The sequence below is a fragment of the Drosophila miranda genome (assembly GCF_003369915.1).
Source record: "Drosophila miranda strain MSH22 chromosome Y unlocalized genomic scaffold, D.miranda_PacBio2.1 Contig_Y1_pilon, whole genome shotgun sequence".
Classification (NCBI taxonomy): domain Eukaryota; kingdom Metazoa; phylum Arthropoda; class Insecta; order Diptera; family Drosophilidae; genus Drosophila; species Drosophila miranda.
Genome location: NW_022881603.1, coordinates 4,524,563 through 4,546,246, shown reverse-complemented (window position 1 = coordinate 4,546,246; position 21,684 = coordinate 4,524,563). Strand labels below are relative to the sequence as shown.

At 40.9% G+C, this 21,684-nt stretch overlaps 2 protein-coding genes and 1 long non-coding RNA gene across 3 annotated transcripts; 1 reads left to right on the top strand and 2 right to left on the bottom strand.

Moving 5' to 3' along the window:
• Nucleotides 1–2,597, bottom strand: LOC117190488 (caldesmon-like). The gene is made up of 6 exons (XM_033395555.1): nucleotides 2,529–2,597; nucleotides 2,293–2,461; nucleotides 1,233–2,238; nucleotides 1,066–1,162; nucleotides 347–1,004; nucleotides 1–283 (listed from the first exon to the last, which is right to left on the bottom strand). The coding sequence occupies exons 1-6, from the start codon at nucleotides 2,595–2,597 to the stop codon at nucleotides 90–92; spliced, it is 2,193 nt and encodes a 730-aa protein (XP_033251446.1). The 3' UTR covers nucleotides 1–89.
• A 2,263-nt stretch (nucleotides 2,598–4,860) lies between these two features.
• On the bottom strand, nucleotides 4,861–5,257 carry LOC117190489. Its single transcript, XR_004473706.1, has 2 exons — nucleotides 5,078–5,257; nucleotides 4,861–5,009 (listed from the first exon to the last, which is right to left on the bottom strand). It is a non-coding gene; the product is annotated as an uncharacterized LOC117190489 (long non-coding RNA).
• Nucleotides 5,258–12,778: 7,521 nt separating this feature from the next.
• On the top strand, nucleotides 12,779–14,376 carry LOC117190642. Its single transcript, XM_033395689.1, has 2 exons — nucleotides 12,779–14,073; nucleotides 14,144–14,376. Exons 1-2 carry the CDS (start codon nucleotides 12,991–12,993, stop codon nucleotides 14,171–14,173), a joined length of 1,113 nt encoding a protein of 370 aa, XP_033251580.1. The 5' UTR covers nucleotides 12,779–12,990; the 3' UTR covers nucleotides 14,174–14,376.
• The last annotated feature ends 7,308 nt before the right edge of the window (nucleotides 14,377–21,684 follow it).

Genomic DNA, 21,684 nt, shown 5'->3' with positions numbered 1-21,684 from the left:
TTTATTTAATTTAAACTTCATTTATATTTCCATAGAACAGTAAGAAAAACAGGTGATTTTTTTATATACATGCGTATGTTTGTGTATAATTAGTATTTTGGGAGCTCCGAGTAGCGTGGGGGCGTGGACCAGAGCACGCTGGAGTTGCGCTTCAGCTGGCTGGGATCGATGTTGGGGAAAATCAGTCTCAGGTCCGGAGTGGTGGGGGCCACCGAGAAGAAGCTGTCGATGACATCGGTGGGACAGTGGCTCTGCATGGCAATCGCTTCGCCGCGTACATGGCCTGAAAATGGGTCACAAAATTTCAGATTAGATCAGACACTGGCTAAACAAAACGCTAACTTACTGCGACTCCAGGTGGGTGCTGGCGGACTCTTGTGGGTGACCTTGCCCTCGTCATCGGTGGAGTCATCCTCGTGCAGCATGTCCCATGTGTATTTTGTCTTCGGCGGCGGTGGCAGCATCTTCTTCTTGGCCCCGGTCAACTGTGCCAGCTTCTGATTCTCCAGCTCCCGGATCTTGGCTTTCCTGAGGGCCTCGGCCTCCTCCTGCTGGCGCATCTTACGATTCAGCTCCTCAACCTCCAGCCGCTTGCGCTCCTCCAGCTTCTTTCGTTCCTCCTGTTTCTTGGCGCGTTCCGCGGTCTGCTTGGCAATGCGTTCGGCTCGCTCCCGCTCCTTTGCCTCTCGCTGCTGGCCGGCGTGCTGATGCTTTTGCTCACGCAGCTTCTTGCGCTCCTCGGCCAGGCTGTGCAGACCCTTGCGGAAGTCTTCGCCGCTGTTCTCGCGTAACCGGTTCTTGGTGGATGCAGAGCTGGTGGACTTCAGGTTGGTCCCGGTGGCAGTCTTCAGCAGCGTCGTTGCCTTTGAGGCACTCATGGGGGCCGTCTTGGGCTGGGCCGAGCTCACGGGCAATAGACTTGAGGTCTGAGTGGGCGTATTAAAGCGCCCCACAGTCGGTGGCTGCAACTTGCCAATCTTGGGCGTGTTGCTCGTGTTCGTGCCCTGAAAAAGGATAATCAATCATCAATTTCCGAACAAACGAGGGAGAACACTGCACTCTTACCGTATCCTTGGCTCGCTGGGAGCGTAAGTTGCTCTGGGCAATGGCCGCATTTTCGAAGGCCTCCACGCGCATCATCACTGGACTCTGCAAGAGCAGACTGTGGGCAGGTCAAAAGGGAAGTATTGATGCTCCAATTCAAATAGTCTCCAGATTTTACTCATACTCACTTAAACAGCTCATGGGTGCGGCCGGGCAGCTTCATGGTCTTTACATTTGAGAGAAATTTCGCCACTGGTACCCTGTCGTCCAGCGACTCATCCTCTGTCAGGAGACTGCTAGTAATAACTTCGAAGGTGGCGTCGGCCGGTGCAATGTTGGGACTTTCATCGGTGGGAGCCGGACCCAGCACCATTGTGGCGTTGGACAAGGTGTTCGTTTCATTAATGGCGGCGCCAGCAGAAGCTTGCTGCTGCTGTTCTTCGATGGGCGGCCCCTCGAGGGCGTCTTTGTAGATGGAGCGCTCCTGGTTGCGCGACTCGGTGCTGTTTTTGCGTGTCCGCGAGGTGACGGGCGAGTTTTGATCAATTTCACTAAATTGCTCTACCTTGATGGGCCGATGGCAGGCGCCATCCTTCTTCTTCTTTCGCCCCTTCTTGGACATCTCGGATGCCGTTGTAGTACGGCTGAATGCAGTCTCATCCGACCTGGTAGCATCCGTCTCCAAAATTGTGGATGTGGTATCTGTGGCCGGTAGGGGCGGCGGCATCTCGCCGGTAAACTTCTCCCGCTTGACTTTGACGCACACATTCTTGGAGGCGAAGACTTCGGCTGGCTTCTTGATGGGCTCTATTGGTAGTGTTGGTGGTGCCTCCTGTGGCTTTGTCTCCTCCACAACTGACGGTTTGGGATCCGGTGCTATGTTGTGCGTCCTGCCGTTGATCTGCGAGACGCGCTGTTCGCTCTCCACCTTCACCCGGATCGAATCCTCTTCGCTGGGGCGACGCATCTTTCGGATGAGAGAGTGCTCCTTGAGCAGCTTTACCGTTTTCAATTTGGCAGCCCGCTGCGGCCGGCCCGAGCTCATGGTGGTGTCGGCTAGAGTCGGTGCCGGTGGCGGCGGCATTAACGAGGCTGTGCTGTTCAGGTTCTCCACCTCGGCAATGGCCAAGAGCTGGGAGTTGCTCAACCGCGCACTTTGGCGGCCCGAGGACTCTGCCGTGACATCGGGGGCATCTAGGGAGAGTGCAAGGTGAGTCTTGGTCTCCTTTGGCCCACAGCACAACTCACCTTCGGAATCATCTGTGTTCTCAGTCAGAGCGGTCAGCCGTTTGGGACGCTTCTTGGTCTGCTGTGGTGTCACCGCGGAGGTTTCGCTCTGCGCCGGGGCATTGTCCGCAGCCTTGGCATCTTTGGTCTTGACGCCGTAGAATAGTTCTTCCAGCTCTTTAAAGTGAGCCTGCAAAAAAACAAACGCGCCGCCATATTGATCGCCGTGTTCTATGTCCATTGCAGCCGAAAAATACCATCCGGATTGCCTCCAGTTTCAGCTGCAGCCGCGACAGCGGCTGCATTATATCCAACATGTCATCCATTTGGCACAAATGAGAATCTACACAAATTTTAACAAATTCCTTTTTTTCTCGATTCTCCAGTCGTTTTTTTCAAATGGCGGCAATGCGACGCGCGTCTGCAGTGTGACCGCGGACTTATCGCTCAAATATACCGTCCCACCCTCAGAAATATATCAAAATATACCGTTTAATTTTAAAAATATACCAAAAATAAACTGAGTTCAAGCTCTATTATACATATTACACGTTTTTTATATTCCGTGCAATATAACTAACTTAACAGAACCGTTAGCCCTGGCTACATAATTTTAACCGATTAATGAATCAATTTTCTACTTGACTGGCCTGTTCCAAATACTTGCTTTTATTGGATTTCTAAATAAAGTTGAACGGCAGACGCCGCTAATATCAAACGAGAGAAAGAAAACTTAATAGATTGATTCAATTTTGACCTAAAAATTACCGAAAACTATTAAAAATACCGTAAACGGTCACACCGGCGACGCGCGTCTGCAATGTGACCGCGGACCTATCGCTCAAATATACCGTCCGACCCACAGAAATATACGTATGACGTCTGATATATATACTCGTCGAATACTCGTATTATTATCCAATTACTTCATCAATTTCCTACAAGACCGTTTAAATTTCCGTTTTCATCTTTATTGCATTGCTTACAAAATACGGTTTTAGCAAAATCGGTCAACGGGGGTGTACAATTTCAATTAAAATACAAAATCGTATGATTAGACCTAGACAAATAGCTAGCCATAAAAGGTTAAGATTTCCCAGCCACCTAAATAAATAAACGATAATAAGCTGTAAATATCATAGCTCGCAAATAACTGTTGACACTTTCGGCGTGTCTGATAAAAACCTCTCATTGACGGACACATTGAGAAAATGGACTGAAAAGACCCGATCAAATCTGTTTTTGCTCAACTCGCTCTTCGCTCAAGCAAAGACCGATTTTTTCACTTCTCTTTTGTTCCTGTTTTTCACTGAGCATCTTGTCACGAGTAAACGAACAAATTGTCTTTTGCGTATGTATGCGTGCTTGTACGTGTGATGCTTATGGCAACTACAGTATGTCAAAAAACTCTTTACACACTGAAAATAAATTAAATTTTTTGACTTTGGATAAGAAAATAAGGGCCTTTGGTTCAAATTTATCAAATTTTTTTAATTCATAACCATTCAGGGATTAATTATAAAGTAGTTAGTGAAAAAAAAATAGCAAAACTATAAATAGGTAACTTACAAAACAACAAAAACAATGATTACTCATTTTTGACACTGTCAAGAAACTCTTTACACATTTCGTTTTCGAGCTCTGTTTTGATCTCGTTCTTAGAAAAAACGGGACTTTACCGTAATCTATGCTTTTGGCGTTGCTCAGTGATGCTCTATTTTTGCATTGACTTTGATTTTGTTGCGAAATTTTGACCGGTGCACATCTACAGACTAACTTTCTGAAATTTTTAAAATACCTGGCAAAAGACTAAGCTTTGACGTTGTCCAGTTGATTTACTATAATCACCAGTTGGGCAAATCTGTTGCAGACATGGTAGAAATGTTTTCAGTATCAAGGAAAACAATTTACAATGTCCTAAGTCGCGCGAAGAACGAAGGGAGACTGGAAACCAAATCTGGAGGTGGCCGTAAAAGGAAGATAGACAAACGGGCAGACCGCATAATCATGAGGAAAATTAATCAGAATCCGCAAATATCGGTCAGGACTCTGGCCAAGGAACTTGACGAAGAACTTGACTTGGTTGTTTCACACGAAACAGTACGCCAGGTTATTCTACGCCATAAATACTCTTCCAGAGTGGCACGAAAAAAACCGCTGCTTTCGTCGGTCAATGTGGAAAAGCGCTTCACTTTCGCTGTTAACATGATCAGTAAGCCGGCAGAGTATTGGGATGACCCCATATTTTGCGACGAAACAAAAATGATGCTATATTACAATGATGGTCCACCCAGAGTATGGCGCAAGCCGTTAACAGCTTTAGATAACCGAAACATCATTCCGACTGTAAAGTTTGGAAAACTTTCGGTTATGATAGCCGAGGAGTGGGAAATATTGAATTTATTGAGAACACAATGGATGCCAAACAGTACCTCCAAATTTTAAAAACAAATTTAAAAAGCAGTGCGGAGAAATTTGGTCTCATTACGGACAATAGGGCCAAATTAAAGTTTTATCAAGACAATGATCCCAAACATAAAGAGTCCAATGTGAGAGCTTGGCTGCTTTACAACTGTGGAAAAGTTATTGATACACCACCCCAGAGTCCCGATCTTAACCCCATTGAAAATTTGTGGGCCTATTTGAAGAAGAAAGTGGGAAAAAGACAGCCCAAAAACCGCAATCAGCTCAAAGAATTCATATTGGAAGAGTGGCAAAAGATTCCCTTTGAGTATGACCTACAAAAATTGATAAATTCGATGAAAAAACGGCTCCAGCATGTAGTCAATGCTAAGGGTGGACATACCAAATATTAAAATAAGTTAAATATATTAAATAATTACGAAGAATTTTGAATTTAAAAAATGAAAATATTTTGTGTAAAGACTTTCTTGACAGTGTCAAAAATGAGTAATCATTGTTTTTGTTATTTTTTAAGTTACCTATTTATAGTTTTGTTATTTTTTTTTCACTAACTACTTTATAATTAATCCCTGAATGGTTATGAATTAAAAAAATTTGATAAATTTGATCCAAAGGACATTATTTTCTTATCCAAAGTCAAAAAAAATTTTTGTGAATTCTATACGGTTTGACTATTGGAGCTTAAAATGAATCGTGAAAAGCAAAACGAAAATGTTCGTTTGTCAGTTATTGGATAACTAGCTATGACAATTAGTAAACGAATGACAGTACCAAGTTATATTTTTCTTTAAAGATTATTTATGTATTTCTTGATTATTTTTTCACTGCAACACCGGTACCACGTACATTCGATTCAAGATCAGAAAGGAAAGAGGAAGTGGACACTTCAAGTGTGACCAGACTAACTTTACATAATAATACTTAATATATCGATAGTATTATTTAATGTTATTATTTGAATGTGGGAATAGGCGTATTCCAACACGCCCCCTCAAAAATAACATTAATCATCAAAATAATAAAAATAAAAAAAAAATGTTTTCATCATTAAATCAAAAAGGTAACATTCAATTGTTATTCTAATGTGGTTGGTGTGCATTCTGGGAAGTGTTATGTGATCTAGCATTTGCTCTAAGGATACGGGGAAAACCCAGAAAAACCCGATCAGATCACTTTAAAATTAGATTAACATAAAATTAAATTACTTTAACAATTCATTGGTTCTTTTGGTTCAAATCAAAAAAAAAAAAATAAAAAAAAAATTACATATGAATTAATGTAATAAATTTGTTAATAAACCATCATGTTCATGTTTTCCTTAAATTGGAATCATTCTTCTTGTAGTAGTCCTAAATTGTTCCGCAGTTCCGCAAATCTTCCAGCAGGTAGTGGCTTCGTGAAGATGTCAGCAAGTTGGTTGTCTGTATTAATATACTCAAGAGAGATCTCATTAGTTTCTATCTGTTCTCTTGAAAAATGATATTTTATATCAATATGCTTTGCTCTTTTATGACATGAGGGATTATTTGCAATGCTAATACAGCCTTGGTTGTCTTCATAAATGTTAATGGGTCTGTCGAGTTTAAGATTAATACTATTTAGAAGAGACTTTAGCTATTAAGCTTCTCTTACAGCTTCAAATAGGGCCATATATTCAGCTTTAGTTGATGAAGCTGCCACTGAATTCTGTATTTTTGTATTCCAACAAATTAAATTGGAATCGAACATTTTAAACAAATAACCCGCTGTACTCTTTCTATCAATCTCATTACTACCCCAATCGGCGTCTACATAGCCAACTAATGTATTTTCAAATGATGTATTCTTTTTAAATATAAGCTTCATATCAATAGTTCCCTTTAAATATCTAATAACCCTTTTTAAACATTGCCATAACTCAGCATTGTTCTTGCTACTATATCTACTCAAGATATTTACAGCGGCAGCTAAATCTGGTCGTGTACACAGCATTATGTACATTAAACAGCCAATAAGGTTACGACATGGAGCATTGCAGTCTTCATCTGAGTTAAGTAACTCATAATTTAGTTTATTTAGTAATGGAGTACTGACTAAATTGCAACTATCCATGTTAAATTTATTTAAAATTCTTTTCACATATGCAGCTTGACTCAAATATATTTTGTCTTCAAACATTTCTACTCTGATACCGATAAAATGTTTTATCTCATTTAAGTCAGTCATTCTAAATCTTTCGCTTAAATACTTTTTGAAATTATTCATTCTATCCATATCCCTTGTCGCTATTACTACATCATCAACATATAATAATACATATATGTTTTTCTTTATGTCACCTCTATCAAGAATATATATGCAACGATCCACGGTCATCCAACGATCCAACGATCTCTGTATTTATTGCCTCCTCCCAATCAGATTTATCATTCCTAAAATTTATTTCATCAAAAGAATTTGGAACTTCATCAAACATTATATGGGCATTTAATATAAATTTGTTAAAGCTTTTATCATGTTCTTTATAAGACACCTTCGGCTTAGACTTTAACCTCTCACTTTTTCTACTAATTATATTAGTATCCTTATTTTCTTCACGACAAATATCTGGCTGATCAGCTTTTTCACAATCCTTATCATTCAGGAAATCAGTTTTTCTTTTCCTACTTTTATTCGGAAAATTCAGCTTTTCGCATTCCTTACTTTCATTCAGGATTTCACATTCAGTACTTTCATTCGGGAAACTAAACTGATCACATTCCTTACTCTCATTCAGGATTCCACATTCCGTACTATCATTCGGGAAATAAAACTGATCACATTCCTTACTCTCATTCAGGATTCCACATTCCGTACTATCATTCGGGAAATTAAGCTGATCAGATTCCTTACTCTCATTCAGGAATTCTTGTTGACTTCTTTCCTTACTCTCTTTCGGGAAATCTGTTTCAAATTTTACTTCTCTAGAATAAAGCATATTAGTCTCGTCTACGACAACATCTCTTGCAACAATAACTTTTCCTTTAATGACATCCCACAATTTGAGTCCATTTTGTTCATACCCTATCAAGATAGCTTTGAATGATTTTTCATCAAATTTACCTTTTTTAATTTTGTTGTGCACATACACGGTTGAACCGAACACTCTTAAAAACTTTAAATTGGGCTTTCTATTGTGCCACAGCTCATATGGGGTCATTTTACAATCACCAAGTGCTTTGCTTGGAATTCTGTTGATTAGATATGTTGCAGTTAGCACAGCTTCACCCCAAAAACTTTTGTCTAATTTTGCACCATTTACCATAGCACGAGCTTTCTCTGTAATGGTTCTTATCATTCGCTCCGAAACACCATTCAACTGAGGTGTATGTGGCACTGTCAAATGATAACTTATTCCTTTATTAACGCAGAACTCACGCATTTCATTCGACAGGTATTCTCTACCGTTGTCAATGTACAAATTGACAATCTTGAAATTAAAATGAGCCTCGCTCTTTGCTACAAAATCTTTATATACATTGAATACATCTGATTTATATTTTAACAAATAGGTTACACAATAATGTGTAAATTGATCTACGAAGATCACAAAATAATTTTTATCGTCTAGTGTAACTGGTTTAATGGGGCCACATACATCTGAATGTATTACAAACAAGGGTCGTTTTATATAACTTTTATCTTTAGATTGCTTAAATGGCAACCTAGCCTGTTTTCCATTTAAACATGACTCACAAACTTCATCTGATATTTTTAAAGTAACAAGAAGATTACTGTCATTAAATAAATTATTATTCTTTATTTCAAGCAATTTTGCATTGCTTATATGCCCCAACCTCTCATGCCATAATCGATAATTATTTTTGTTCCTAGCATCTACACTGTATGCTTGGAATTTGACTACAGGTATATCCAACATACCTGTATATTTAACAACAATTACACCATTTTTTGATATGGAGACATCACCACAGTCAAACTTAATTGACATCCCTGCCTGTTGCAGACGCTTGACAGACATGAGGTTTCCTGCTGCCTCCTTGCAGTAGAGCACATCCTCCAGTGTGATATTGTGTCCATTGTGCAGCAGCACAATTCCACGCTTAGTGGCATATAAAAACTCGCCTTCTTTTGCCACAGCGATTTTAATTGGCTTCACTTGAGAGTTTGAGTGTTATTAAACGTTTACGTGCGGCTAATTGCGACGCAAGGCTTCTACGCTCATATATGGCGTCTAAATTCTTCAGGATATCACGTGCCGAAATGTCGCCTGCCGCGAAGTTTAGAAATGCGTCGCCTAAATATTGAATTAAAATGCTCTTCGCACATCGCTCTGCCTTTTTCCAATTATCATCTACTTCGTTAGGCATTATGTTATCGACTACTTGGAGCACCTCTAATTCAGCAAACAAAGCTCTGATTCTAAATTTCCATATAGAATATTTCTCGCCACAAAAAGGCTTAATATGTTGCTTATTTCTTTCCATTTTCTATGTGAGTATATATTATACACACACACACTACAAAAAAAACGAGGGGGAACGTTGTGAGTTGCTGCGTACACAGCAACTCTACAGTTATACCCGATACTAAGTCAGTATGGCTCTCCTCCGGCAGACGCCGCTAATATTAAACGGCACGACAAAGAGTGCGTGCGAGAGAGACAGAAAATCAGTCTGAGCGTGACGTCGGGCGCTGCGTGGCCACTGCAAATTGATTTCTTGCTTTTGGCTACAAAAATGATCCGATCTGATCCAGATTCAGCAATCTGATAGATATAGTCATTATCTATGATTCTGCGTTTTCTCGAATGTGCAATATTGTGGATGCAACAGATTTTCGTTCTTTGTGGGGGCGGAAGGGGGTGTGGCGAAATTTGGACACGAAACGGTTAAGGTCCGATATCACAGGAGTGTGGATACCAAATTTGGTTGCTCTGGCTCTTATAGGTTCTGAGATCCTTGAACTCATATTTTGCAATTGGCAAAGCCGACCATGAAACCTGTGTGTTAGAGAGAGACAGAGCGAGAAAGAATGAAATTGTTTTCTTGATTCTGGCTATAATAATTATACGATCTGGTTGAGATTTCACACTCTAGAACATATAGTCATCCTCTACGATTCTGCGTTTTTGGTTTTATCGTATCTTTAAAACTGTGGATGCCACAGATTTTCGTCCTTTGTGGGGGCGGAAGTGGGCGAGGCAAAGTTTTGAAATATTTTTGTAGCAGTGACATATCACAGATGTCTGGATCCAAAACATCGTTGCTCTAGCTCTTATAGTCTTTGAGCACTAGGCGCTGAAGGGGACGGACGGACGGACGGACAGACGGACAGACAGACAGGGCTCAATCGACTCGGCTATTGATGCTGATCAAGAATATATATACTTTATGGGGTCGGAAACGATTCCTTCTGGACGTTACACACATCCACTTTTACCACAAATCTAATATACCCCAATACTCATTTTGAGTATCGGGTATAACGAGGGGGAACGTTGTGAGTTGCTGCGGTCACCGCAACTCTACGGTTATACCCGATACTAAGTCAGTATGGCTCTCCTCCGGCAGACGCCGCTAATATTAAACGACACGACAAAAAGTGCGTGCGAGAGAGACAGAAAATCAGTCTGAGCGTGACGTCGGGTGCTGCGTAGCCACTGCAAATTGATTTGTTCCTATTGGCTATAAAAATGATCTGATCTGATCCAGATTCAGCAATCTGATATATATGATCATTATCTATGATTCTGCGTTTTTAGTTTTCTCGTATCCTCAATATTGTGGATGCAACAGATTTTTATCCTTTGCGGGGGCGGAAGGGGGTGTGGCGAAGTTTTGAAACAAACTCGTCTCGGTCCGATATATTAGGAGTGTGGATACCAAATTTGGTTGCTCTAGCTTTTATAGTCTCTGAGATCTAGGCGCTGTTTTACTCTAAGCAAAGCCGGCTATGTTAGAGAGAGACAGGGCGAGAAAAAATGAAATAGTTTTCTTGATTCTGGCTATAATAATAATACGATCTGGTTCAGATTTTGCACTCTAGAAGATATAGTCATCTCTACGATTCTGCGTTTTTAGTTTTCTCGTATCGTCGAAATTGTGGATGCCACAGATTTTCGCCCTTTGTGGGGGCGGAAGTGGGCGGGGCAAAGTTTTGAAATATTCTTGTAGCAGTGACATATCACAGAAGTCTGGATACAAAACATCGTTGCTCTCGCTCTCATAGTCTTTGAGCACTAGGCGCTAAAGGGGACGGACAGACGGACAGACAGACATGGCTCAATCGACTCGGCTATTGATGCTGATAAAGAATATATATACTTTATGGGGTCGGAAACGATTCCTTCTGGACGTTACACACATCCACTTTTACCACAAATCTAATACACCACAATACTCATTTTGAGTATCGGGTATAAAAACTACACAAGAACGCACGCGGAACTAATTTCACAACTATTTGTTACTAATTTAATTTATTTAAATTGGCGTGGACTGGGCCCATAACCTATTGGATAACTAGCTATGACAATTAGTAAACGAATGACAGTAGCAAGTTATATTTTTCTTTAAAGATTATTTATGTATTTATTGATTACTTTTTCACTGCAACAAAGTACCACGTACATTCGATTCGAGATCAGAAAAGAAAGAGGAAGTGGACACTTCAGGTGTGACCAGACTAACATTACATAATAATACTTAATATATCGATAGTATTATTTAATAGTATTTAATGTTATTATTTGAAAGTGGGAATAGGCGTATTCCAACACCAATTTTGCAAATAAATATACATATTACAATACAATAGCCCAAAAGATGGGAAAACATGAATAAATAAACATATACACGAAAAAAAAAACTAAAAACACTTTACTCAGACACTTTTTTGGTTCTGCTCATCTAAAGACACTTTTGCTGTGAGCGCTTGACCAAAGTGTCTTTCTAAGTTGTTATTGTGAGACACGATCGTGTGTCGGGCTCACCCGAAAACCCGAAACACATAACACAAGCGAAGAGACAAAAAGTGTTCTGCTCAGTGAGAGACCGTGTCTTCGTGGTCTTTTTCGGTTTTGTCAGTGACGAGACAGCAAAGGGAAAAAGTGTTGACCGTCGTTTGCGAGCTATGCTAAATATAAATATGTGACATGCACTACTGACCTAAATAAATATACAACGGACAGCTGCATGCATTTGTGTACATACACTGTTAAGATATTTACAGCACTATCATTAAACACATTCTGGATGACCTGCATGTGGTCAAATCTCACACCATCTGCATGATAACCATTGTGACCGTCATAAATCTGACCCTTGGAATATTCCACTGTTGGATTTGTAGTAATTGCTTAGTCCTAAATATTGTAATGGGTAACGAGTACTTGGGCGAGATGGTATTACTCGGCTATCACCGGCACGTATTGTTTCCGGCTGCTGGCTCGTCAGCAAGGGGGTGGAGTTGTTTTATTGTCATAGTCCGAGGCCCTTTACTTTCTTTATTTTAAATTTAACGTGCAAGAAAAAAACAAGCCATACACCTCACCGGACAGAGTTCACTACAAATGACCACATAACACGGACGATTACCTAAAAGACAGACGGACGATCCTCAGCTGTTTCGAGGACCCCTTGCCCACCCTACCTTGGTCATGCCATTCCATACATCTATCTGTCGGCCATGACCCCTTGGTGTGCCGACACGCGCTACAGGGGCTTGGAAGGGGAGATCATAAGAAGGGTTTAGTTAAATATTATAATGATATTTATTGGAACTAAATTATACATAAAAATACGGGGTATATGTTCCCTCCCATAGGCTACCTGGGCCTGGTTCCCTTGAACTAGGATCAGGTAAACTTATAAAATAGTATTTGAATAAATGTGCAATGGTAAAGATTAAAATTTAAAGATAGAATATGTAGCAAGGTAATAATTAGTGAGGCATTCAACTAGTATTTAAAATAGCATACAGCGCGCATTGGTATTTACCGCACCATCGATACACTCGGTGGGAAATACCAATAGTGAGATATCGGATAAGAAACATCGAGAAGAGAGTGAGGGCACTTTGTAAATGGCGATTGTGAGAGACGGACGCGCAGCTAATAAAAAAGAGTTACATTAAATCACCGGGTTTGTGTTTTTATACCTATACCGTTCACTCACGCACCGATATTGGTCACTACAATTCCCGGGTTAGACGGCCTACAATTTCAGAAGTGGGATACGATCAATCGCCGCCAGTGAAAAATAGCGAAAATTTTTATTATCTCGTCCGTCGAAGACGCCATCGCTGAAAAAAAACATGTCGGACTTGGTCGGCACGGAGGAGTTCTCGGCCGCCCAGCTGCGCGAATGGCTGGAGTACCTCAATCTACCAAAAGGTGGAAGCAAAGCTGCCATGGCAGCGAGACTTAACGAAATACCAGTAGAGCTGCGGGGACAGGGACCACCGGCAGCCGAAACATGCGAGAACGAGAGGGAAGATGAGGCGGCCGCAGATCAAGACTCGACGAAGAGCGAACGCAAAGAGAAGAACGAAAAAGCACCGCAAGCGCCTGGGCACAACAACAACCATGGCGAATATCGAGCAGAGGTTGAAATGTTAAAACTGCAAATCGTGCTGCTGAAGCTGCAGAGCGAGAGGGAGAAGGAAGGGAGAGGAGAGAACACAACACCAGCCGCCAGCAATGACGCTGGCGTCATGTTGCTAAATGCCGCCAAAGACATGTTGCCAACATATCATGGCAACATTTCTGGAAACAACGATGACGTCACAACTTGGATCGCGCAGTTTAAGGCCGTCGCAAAAGTGAACAAACTGAAGGATGAGAAGCTACTAATGCTGCTAATGTCGAAGCTTAAGGACAAAGCATTGGTGTGGCTGCATTCGAGTCCGGAGCACATGTCGCTGCCAATCGATCAATTGTTGAACGTCATGGAAGACACTTTCCATCCCAAGGAAAGCAAACTGTTGCTCCGTCGCAAGTTCGAGTCCCGTTCATGGGCACGTGGCGAGGAGTTCTCGATGTACTTCAACGCCAAAGTGTCGCTGGCATCCCGCATAGTCATTGACGACGAGGAGTTTATTGACGGAGTCATCGAAGGTATCCCAGATGTAGGCCTGCGTAGGCAAGCCCACATGCAGTGCTTTGGCGCTCCATATCAACTACTCAAGGCGTTCGAGAAGATCATGCTGCCAAAGAAGTACGGTTCAACTGAAGGGGCAAACACTGGAGCCTCGCCAACACCCATTCGCTGCTACAACTGCAACTCTTTGGGCCACGTGGCAGGGGAGTGCCGCAAGCCCAAGCGCGAAAGAGGAGCGTGCTACGGATGCGGCAGCATGAGTCACCAGGTGTCACACTGTGACGAAAAGAAGTACAAGGTACATAACGATTATATATACAAATTTAATATATACATTAGCAATTACAATAACAAATGCTTGTCCTTAAATTGCCTCATCGACTCAGGGAGCCCAATAAGTTTTATGAAGTTATCGTGTCTAGAGCACCAGTCGGAAAATAACCTAAATAAAGTGGAAGAGCGCTCACGATTAAGTTCGAACGAAATCAAAGAAGATGATTTAAGTTTATATAAGTTTAACAAAGACAAGAAAAACAGAGAAATTGAATTTATTTTGAATAAAAATGCGGATTACGCTTATGTTGGACTAAATAATAGCAAACTTAACATCTTTGGTAAAATACCCAGTTTTGTAATTATTAACAAAAATCGAATCAACTTTGAATTACTAGTAGTGGCAGACGAGTCGATGGGCTATGAGGCTGTGTTAGGTAGGGATTTTATGAATTTATGCAAATTTAAAATTGTAAGTGACATTTGCAAGGAGAAGGAGAGTGAGACAAAAAACGAGTGTGAAATAAAAAATGAGTGTTTAGAAAAAAATGAGTGTTTAGAAGAAAATGAGTGTTTAGGAGAAAATGAGTGTTTAGAAGAAAATGAGTGTTTAGGAGAAAATGAGTGTTTAGGAGAAAATGAGTGTTTAGAAAAAAATGAGTGGAAAATAGAGAATGAGTGTTTAGGAGAATATGAATGTGAAGTTAAAGATGAGGGTGTTAAAGAGAATAAGCATGAAGTAGAAAGTGGAGGCAAGGTAGAAAATGAGTGTTCTGCAATGGTTGAGTGTCTGGAAGACAGCGATACCTGCGAGAGCGTAAAAACCAATTTCAACGAACTACCAAGCCAGTATCCAGACAAAGAAAACGACTGGGAGTTGAAAGTAGGGACAGATTGTAGCCAAGAACTCGCAGGACGACTTAAATACATGTTTAGGACAGCGTATGTAAACGCAGAAAGACCAAACTTACCACAAACCAAGTGGGAAATGAAGTTGAATTTCGAACACGAAAAACCGTTTCATTGCCCACCTAGAAGACTGTCGTATAGCGAAAAAGCCCAAGTACAGAAAATGATAGACGAATACACAGAAAAAGGTTACATCAGAACCAGTGAGTCAGAATACGTTTCGCCTATAGTACTGGTAAAAAAGAATTCGGGAGAGTTGAGACTGTGCGTCGATTATCGCACACTTAATAAAGGTATGATAAAGGACAATTACCCAACACCTCTGATAGACGACCTACTAGATAAACTGTCAGGGAAAAGACTTTTCACCAAGTTAGACCTGAAGAATGGATACTTCCACGTATTTATGCATAAAGATTCAGTTAAATACACATCGTTCACGACCCCCATGGGACAATACGAATGGTTGAGGATGCCGTTCGGGTTACGAAATGCATCGGCGGTGTTTCAAAGATTCACAAACAACATTTTTGCAGATATGGTAAAGGAAGACAAAGTTATAATATACATGGACGATATTATGGTAGCAACTAAAGATAGTGATAGTCACATGGAAATTTTACAAGAAGTGATGAGACGATTGGTAGAGAATAAACTTGAATTAAGGATTGATAAATGCGAATTCTTACAGTCAGAAGTTAAGTACCTGGGCTATTCCATATCGGGTAACGGAATTAAACCAGATACGAAGGGATTACAGGCAGTAAAAGGGTTCCCAGTCCCCACGAAAACGAACGAAGTGCAGAGTTTCTTAGGGTTATGTTCTTACTTTAGACGGTTCGTAAAAGATTTTTCTACGAAAGCTAAGCCCCTTTATGATTTGGTCAAAAAAGACAGGAAGTTTGAATTCGGTATCGTAGAACTAGAATGTTTCGAACAACTCAAAAGTAATTTGTTGGAAGCACCGATCTTGGCACTTTACAATCCCAGAGATCCGACAGAATTACATTGCGATGCAAGTTCGTTAGGTTTCGGGTCAATTCTAATGCAGAAGAAGGGTGATGGCAGAATGCACCCGGTGTTTTATTTCTCCAAGCGGACAACAATTACCGAAGCAAAATACCACAGCTTTGAACTGGAGACACTAGCGATAATTTATGCACTACAACGGTTTAGAGTATACGTGCAAGGCATACCCTTCAAAATAGTGACAGACTGCAACGCGCTAACTATGACTCTAAACAAAAAAGAACTCAATCCACGCATTGCCCGCTGGGCGTTAGAGTTACAAAATTATGACTACAAGTTAGAACACAGGTCAGGAAGTAGAATGCAACACGTAGATGCGCTAAGCAGAGCCGTTCAGATACTCACGGTAGACACAAACACCTTTGAAGAAAATTTAATTATATGCCAAAACAGGGATAAAAAACTGATGGAGCTGAGAGAAACGTTACAGAAATCAGAACACAAACATTATGAGATGAGAAACGGAATAATATACAGGAAAAAAGATAACAATACTATCCTATTCTGCGTACCCGAGGAAATGGAAGGCCACGTACTCTATAAGTACCACGATGAACTAGGGCACGTCGGTATAGACAAGATGACCGACGCTATATCGAAAAGCTACTGGATCTCAAACGTAAGGTATAAAGCCAAGCGACACATTGAAAACTGTCTAAAATGCATAGCGTACTCAGCAAAACACGGAAAAGAGGAAGGGTTTTTACACAACATACCAAAAGGGTCAGGACCATTCGAGGTAGTACATATCGACCATTTCGGGCCAGTCGACAAAGGCAGGGCCAACAAACATGTTTTAGTAGTAATAGACGCGTTCACCAAATTCGTAAGACTTTATACGACCAAAACCACTAGCACAAAGGAAGCAGTAATTGCAATGAAAGATTATTTCCGAGCTTACAGTAGACCCAGATGCATTGTGTCAGACAGAGGAAGCTGTTTCACGTCAAAAGAGTTTGAAGAATTCTTAGAACAGAGCAATGTTAAACACGTAAAGATAGCAACAGGGTCGCCACAGGCCAACGGGCAGGTAGAAAGGGTGAACAGAAGTTTGGGACCCATGATTGCAAAGCTTGTTGACCCGGAAAAAGGATTACATTGGGATATGGTAGTGGAAACAGTAGAACACGCGATGAACAACACAATTCAAAGAACAATTAATGAACACCCGAGCAGAATGTTGTTTGGGGTCGTACAAAAAGGAAAGGTTTCAGATTTACTAAAAGATCATCTAGACGAACTAACCGAACAGCGGGCAACAAGGGATATAGAAAAGATTAGAGCAGTAGCAGGCACTCATCAGGAAAAAATACAGTCTTATAACAAACAAGCAACAAATTCAAAGCGAAGGGAGCCACACGTGTACGTAGATAATGATCTAGTTATGGTGAGAAATTTCGACACTCATACAGGGGTGTCTAAAAAGCTTATCCCGAAGTTCAAAGGACCTTATAAGATATCAAAGGTGTTAAAAAATGATAGGTATTTGCTAGAAGATGTAGAGGGGTTTCAACAATCAAGGATCCCGTATAAAGGAGTTTGGGCGGTGGCAAATATGAAGCCGTGGATTGAAAATGGTAATAATGCAAATGTCACAGGGAATCAAAATGAAGAAAATGATTGTAACACGTAAACTTAGAATATTAAGAGTAAACCACACCCAACTGTAATAAATCAACCTATCTAGAAACTAAATTAAATGTAAGGAGTTCAGGAGCACTCCGGTCAGGATGGCCGAATTGTAGCAAGGTAATAATTAGTGAGGCATTCAACTAGTATTTAAAATAGCATACAGCGCGCATTGGTATTTACCGCACCATCGATACACTCGGTGGGAAATACCAATAGTGAGATATCGGATAAGAAACATCGAGAAGAGAGTGAGGGCACTTTGTAAATGGCGATTGTGAGAGACGGACGCGCAGCTAATAAAAAAGAGTTACATTAAATCACCGGGTTTGTGTTTTTATACCTATACCGTTCACTCACGCACCGATATTGGTCACTACAATTCCCGGGTTAGACGGCCTACAAATATAAATGTTGATTCTTACGGGCTACGAAACGGTGAGGCAATTTGGTCGAAACACCCATAGACAATTTCTTCCATGCCCAAATGATTGTAATCAAATACCTAGCAAATAAACTCACTTTTACTGCGGATCCACCGTCGAAAGCGCTTTCTGATGGTTGCTGCAAAACTGTGGTTAATATGATATTTTAGGTTCGGGTGTATTATTATTGCATTTCGGTTATAAACATATTGGTTCTTGTTATTTTTATACCCGATACTCAAAATGAGTATTGGGGTATATTAGATTTGTGGTAAAAGTGGATGTGTGTAACGTCCAGAAGGAATCGTTTCCGACCCCATAAAGTATATATATTCTTGATCAGCATCAATAGCCGAGTCGATTGGGCCCTGTCTGTCTGTCCGTCTGTCCGTCCGTCCGTCCGTCCGTCCGTCCCCTTCAGCGCCTAGTGCTCAAAGACTATAAGAGCTAGAGCAACGATGTTTTGGATCCAGACTTCTGTGATATGTCACTGCTACAAAAATATTTCAAAACTTCGCCCCGCCCACTTCCGCCCCCACAATGAACGAAAATCTGTGGCATCCACAATTTTAAGGATATGAGAAAACCAAAAACGTAGAATTGTAGAGAATGACCATATCTTTAAGACTGCGGAATCTGAATTGGATCGTAATATTATTATAGCCAGCATCAAGAAAACAATTTCATTTTTTCTCGCCCTGTCTCTCCCTAACACACACGTAGCATAGGCGGCTTTGCTTAGAGTAAAACATTACCGCCTAGATCTCAGAGACTATAAAAGCTAGAGCAACCAAATTAGGTATCCACACTCCTAATATATCGGACCGAGACGAGTTTGTTTCAAAATTTCGCCACACCCCCTTCCGCCCCCGCAAAGTACGAAAATCTGGGGATATTCAAAAATCTCAGAGACTATTAAGGCTAGAGTAACCAAATTTGGTATCCGCACTTCTGTTAGATCTTACTATAAAACGTGTATCTCAAAATTTCGCCCCACCCCCTTCCGCCCACACAAAGGACGAAAATCTGTTGCATCCACAATATTGCACATTCAAAAAAACGAAAAACGCAGAATCATAGATAATGACCATATCTATCAGATTGCTGAATCTGGATCAGATCAGATCATTTTTATAGCCAATAGGAACAAATCAATTTGCAGTGGCTACGCAGCGCCCGACGTCACGCTCAGACTGATTTTCTGTCTCTCTCGCACGCATTCTTTGTCGTGTCGTTCAATATTAGCGGCGTCTGCCGGAGGAGAGCCATACTGACTAAGTATCGGGTATAACTGTAGAGTTGCGGTGTCCGCAGCAACTCACAACGTTCCCCCTCTATGCTCCCTCACTGCTGTTCTTCATTTCTGCATTTCTTTTTATACCCGATACTCAAAATGAGTATTGGGGTATATTAGATTTGTGGTAAAAGTGGATGTGTGTAACGTCCAAAAGGAATCGTTTCCGACCCCATAAAGTATATATATTCTTGATCAGCATCAATAGCCGAGTCGATTGAGCCATGTCTGTCTGTCCGTCTGTCCGTCTGTCCGTCCGTCCGTCTGTCCGTCTGTCCGTCCCCTTCAGCGCCTAGTGCTCAAAGACTATAAGAGCGAGAGCAACGATGTTTTGGATCCAGACTTCTGTGATATGTCACTGCTACAAGAATATTTCAAAACTTTGCCCCGCCCACTTCCGCCCCCACAAAGGACGAAAATCTGTGGCATCCACAATTTCGACAATACGAGAAAAGTAAAAACGCAGAATCGTAGAAGATGACTATATCTTCTAGAGTGCAAAATCTGATTCAGATCGTATAATTATTATAGCCAGCATCAAGAAAACAATTTCATTTTTTCTCGCCCTGTCTCTCTCTAACACACACGTAGCATAGGCGGCTTTGCTTAGAGTAAAACATTAGCGCCTAGATCTCAGAGACTACAAAAGACTACAACCAAATTTGGTATCCACACTCTTAATATATCGGACCGAGACGAGTTTGTTTCAAAATTTCGCCACACCCCCTTCCGCCCCCGCAAAGGATGAAAATCTGGGGATATTCACAAATCTCAAAGACTATTAACGCTAGAGTAACCAAATTTGGTATCCGCACTCCTGTTAGATCTCACTATAAAACGTATATCTCAAAATTTCGCCCCACCCCCTTCCGCCCCCACAAAGGACGAAAATCTGTTGCATCCACAATATTGAGGATACGAGAAAACTAAAAACGCAGAATCATAGATAATGATCATATCGGACTTCAAAGCAGAAATACACCCACACGAATCAATATCACACACCTTCATCCACCCACATCACACACAACCCACGCATGTATACCCTCATTCATAACACATCACATAACATCACCACATTTCCCACATCTACACCCGTCCGACCCACAATTAAACAAAATATCACGATCATACAAAAAACACCACGATTAAACGTAAACAGCAGCAAGCATCAGGAAGCAACAACCTCTATCAAAGGGGGCTGCCAGTTCGGCCGAAATAGGGTTTATTTTTTTTGTTAGTATTTTGTGTTAGTATTTGTTTCCTGTATATAAACCTAGATTATTAATTAATAATGTTCAAGATAAATAAGAAAATATAATGGATATAAAATGAAAATTTGAAAAGAGTCATGAGTGAATAGAAAACGGTAGTTGGGTGGGACGAGAGCGAGAAGAAGAGCGGGACCCTGAATATGAAAAGGGAGCGAATTCAAAAGGTGCCGCTCATGGAAGGGTGCGACCCTGCTAGGGATAACGAAACCAACTATCCCCGCTGACGAAACTGCCAACGAGGACAAGTCTGTCCTATAAATTAGATTTGTTTTTTTGTATGTTTTTTTGTTTGTTTTTGTTTTGTTCAATCCGTCCCCTGGCTTATCGGGTCGGAAGCACCCCTGGGAACGATAGGCCAGGGTGGCAAAGAGGCGGATCATAACAACTGGTACATGAACCGGTAGCATACAAATTTACATTTTCAGCATACGATTGTCATATTGACAATCACCAGAATCAAGTGAATCTACATCAACAGATTCATTTGATTTATTCAGGGGGCAAGAGAATTTGACCTCGGACTAAGTACTCAAACATACGGTCTGACCCTCAGAAATATACCAAAATATATACCGATGAATAATCGAACTTAGCCCACTTTGCTCCCTCTATTTAAACAGTTGATCGATTTGAGGTAAATGGCGGAAAAATTACTGATTGTAAATCCTTCTTGTAGATCCATGCCATCTTTCCTAAAACTAAAAAAACCAGTATATCTTTCACGTGCTAAAATTATTAAATTTTCGGTGGCATATTAAAATACCCCCTTGGTCTAGAATAGGCTAATCGTTCTCCGTCAAGGATTGGCTATAATAATAATACGATACGGTCCAAATTCTGCAGTCTAGAAGATATAGTCATTCTCTACGATTCAGCGTTTTTGGTTTTCTCGTATCTTCAAAATTGTGGATGCCACAGATTTTCGTCCAAAATGTCATTGCTCTAGCTTATATAGCCTCTGAGCACTAAGCGCTCATAGGGACAGACAGACATGGCTCAATCGGTAATTTGTATACCCTATATCGCTAGTTTGATATGAAGATACTGTTTTTCAGACTGCTTTAAAACGTAATTAA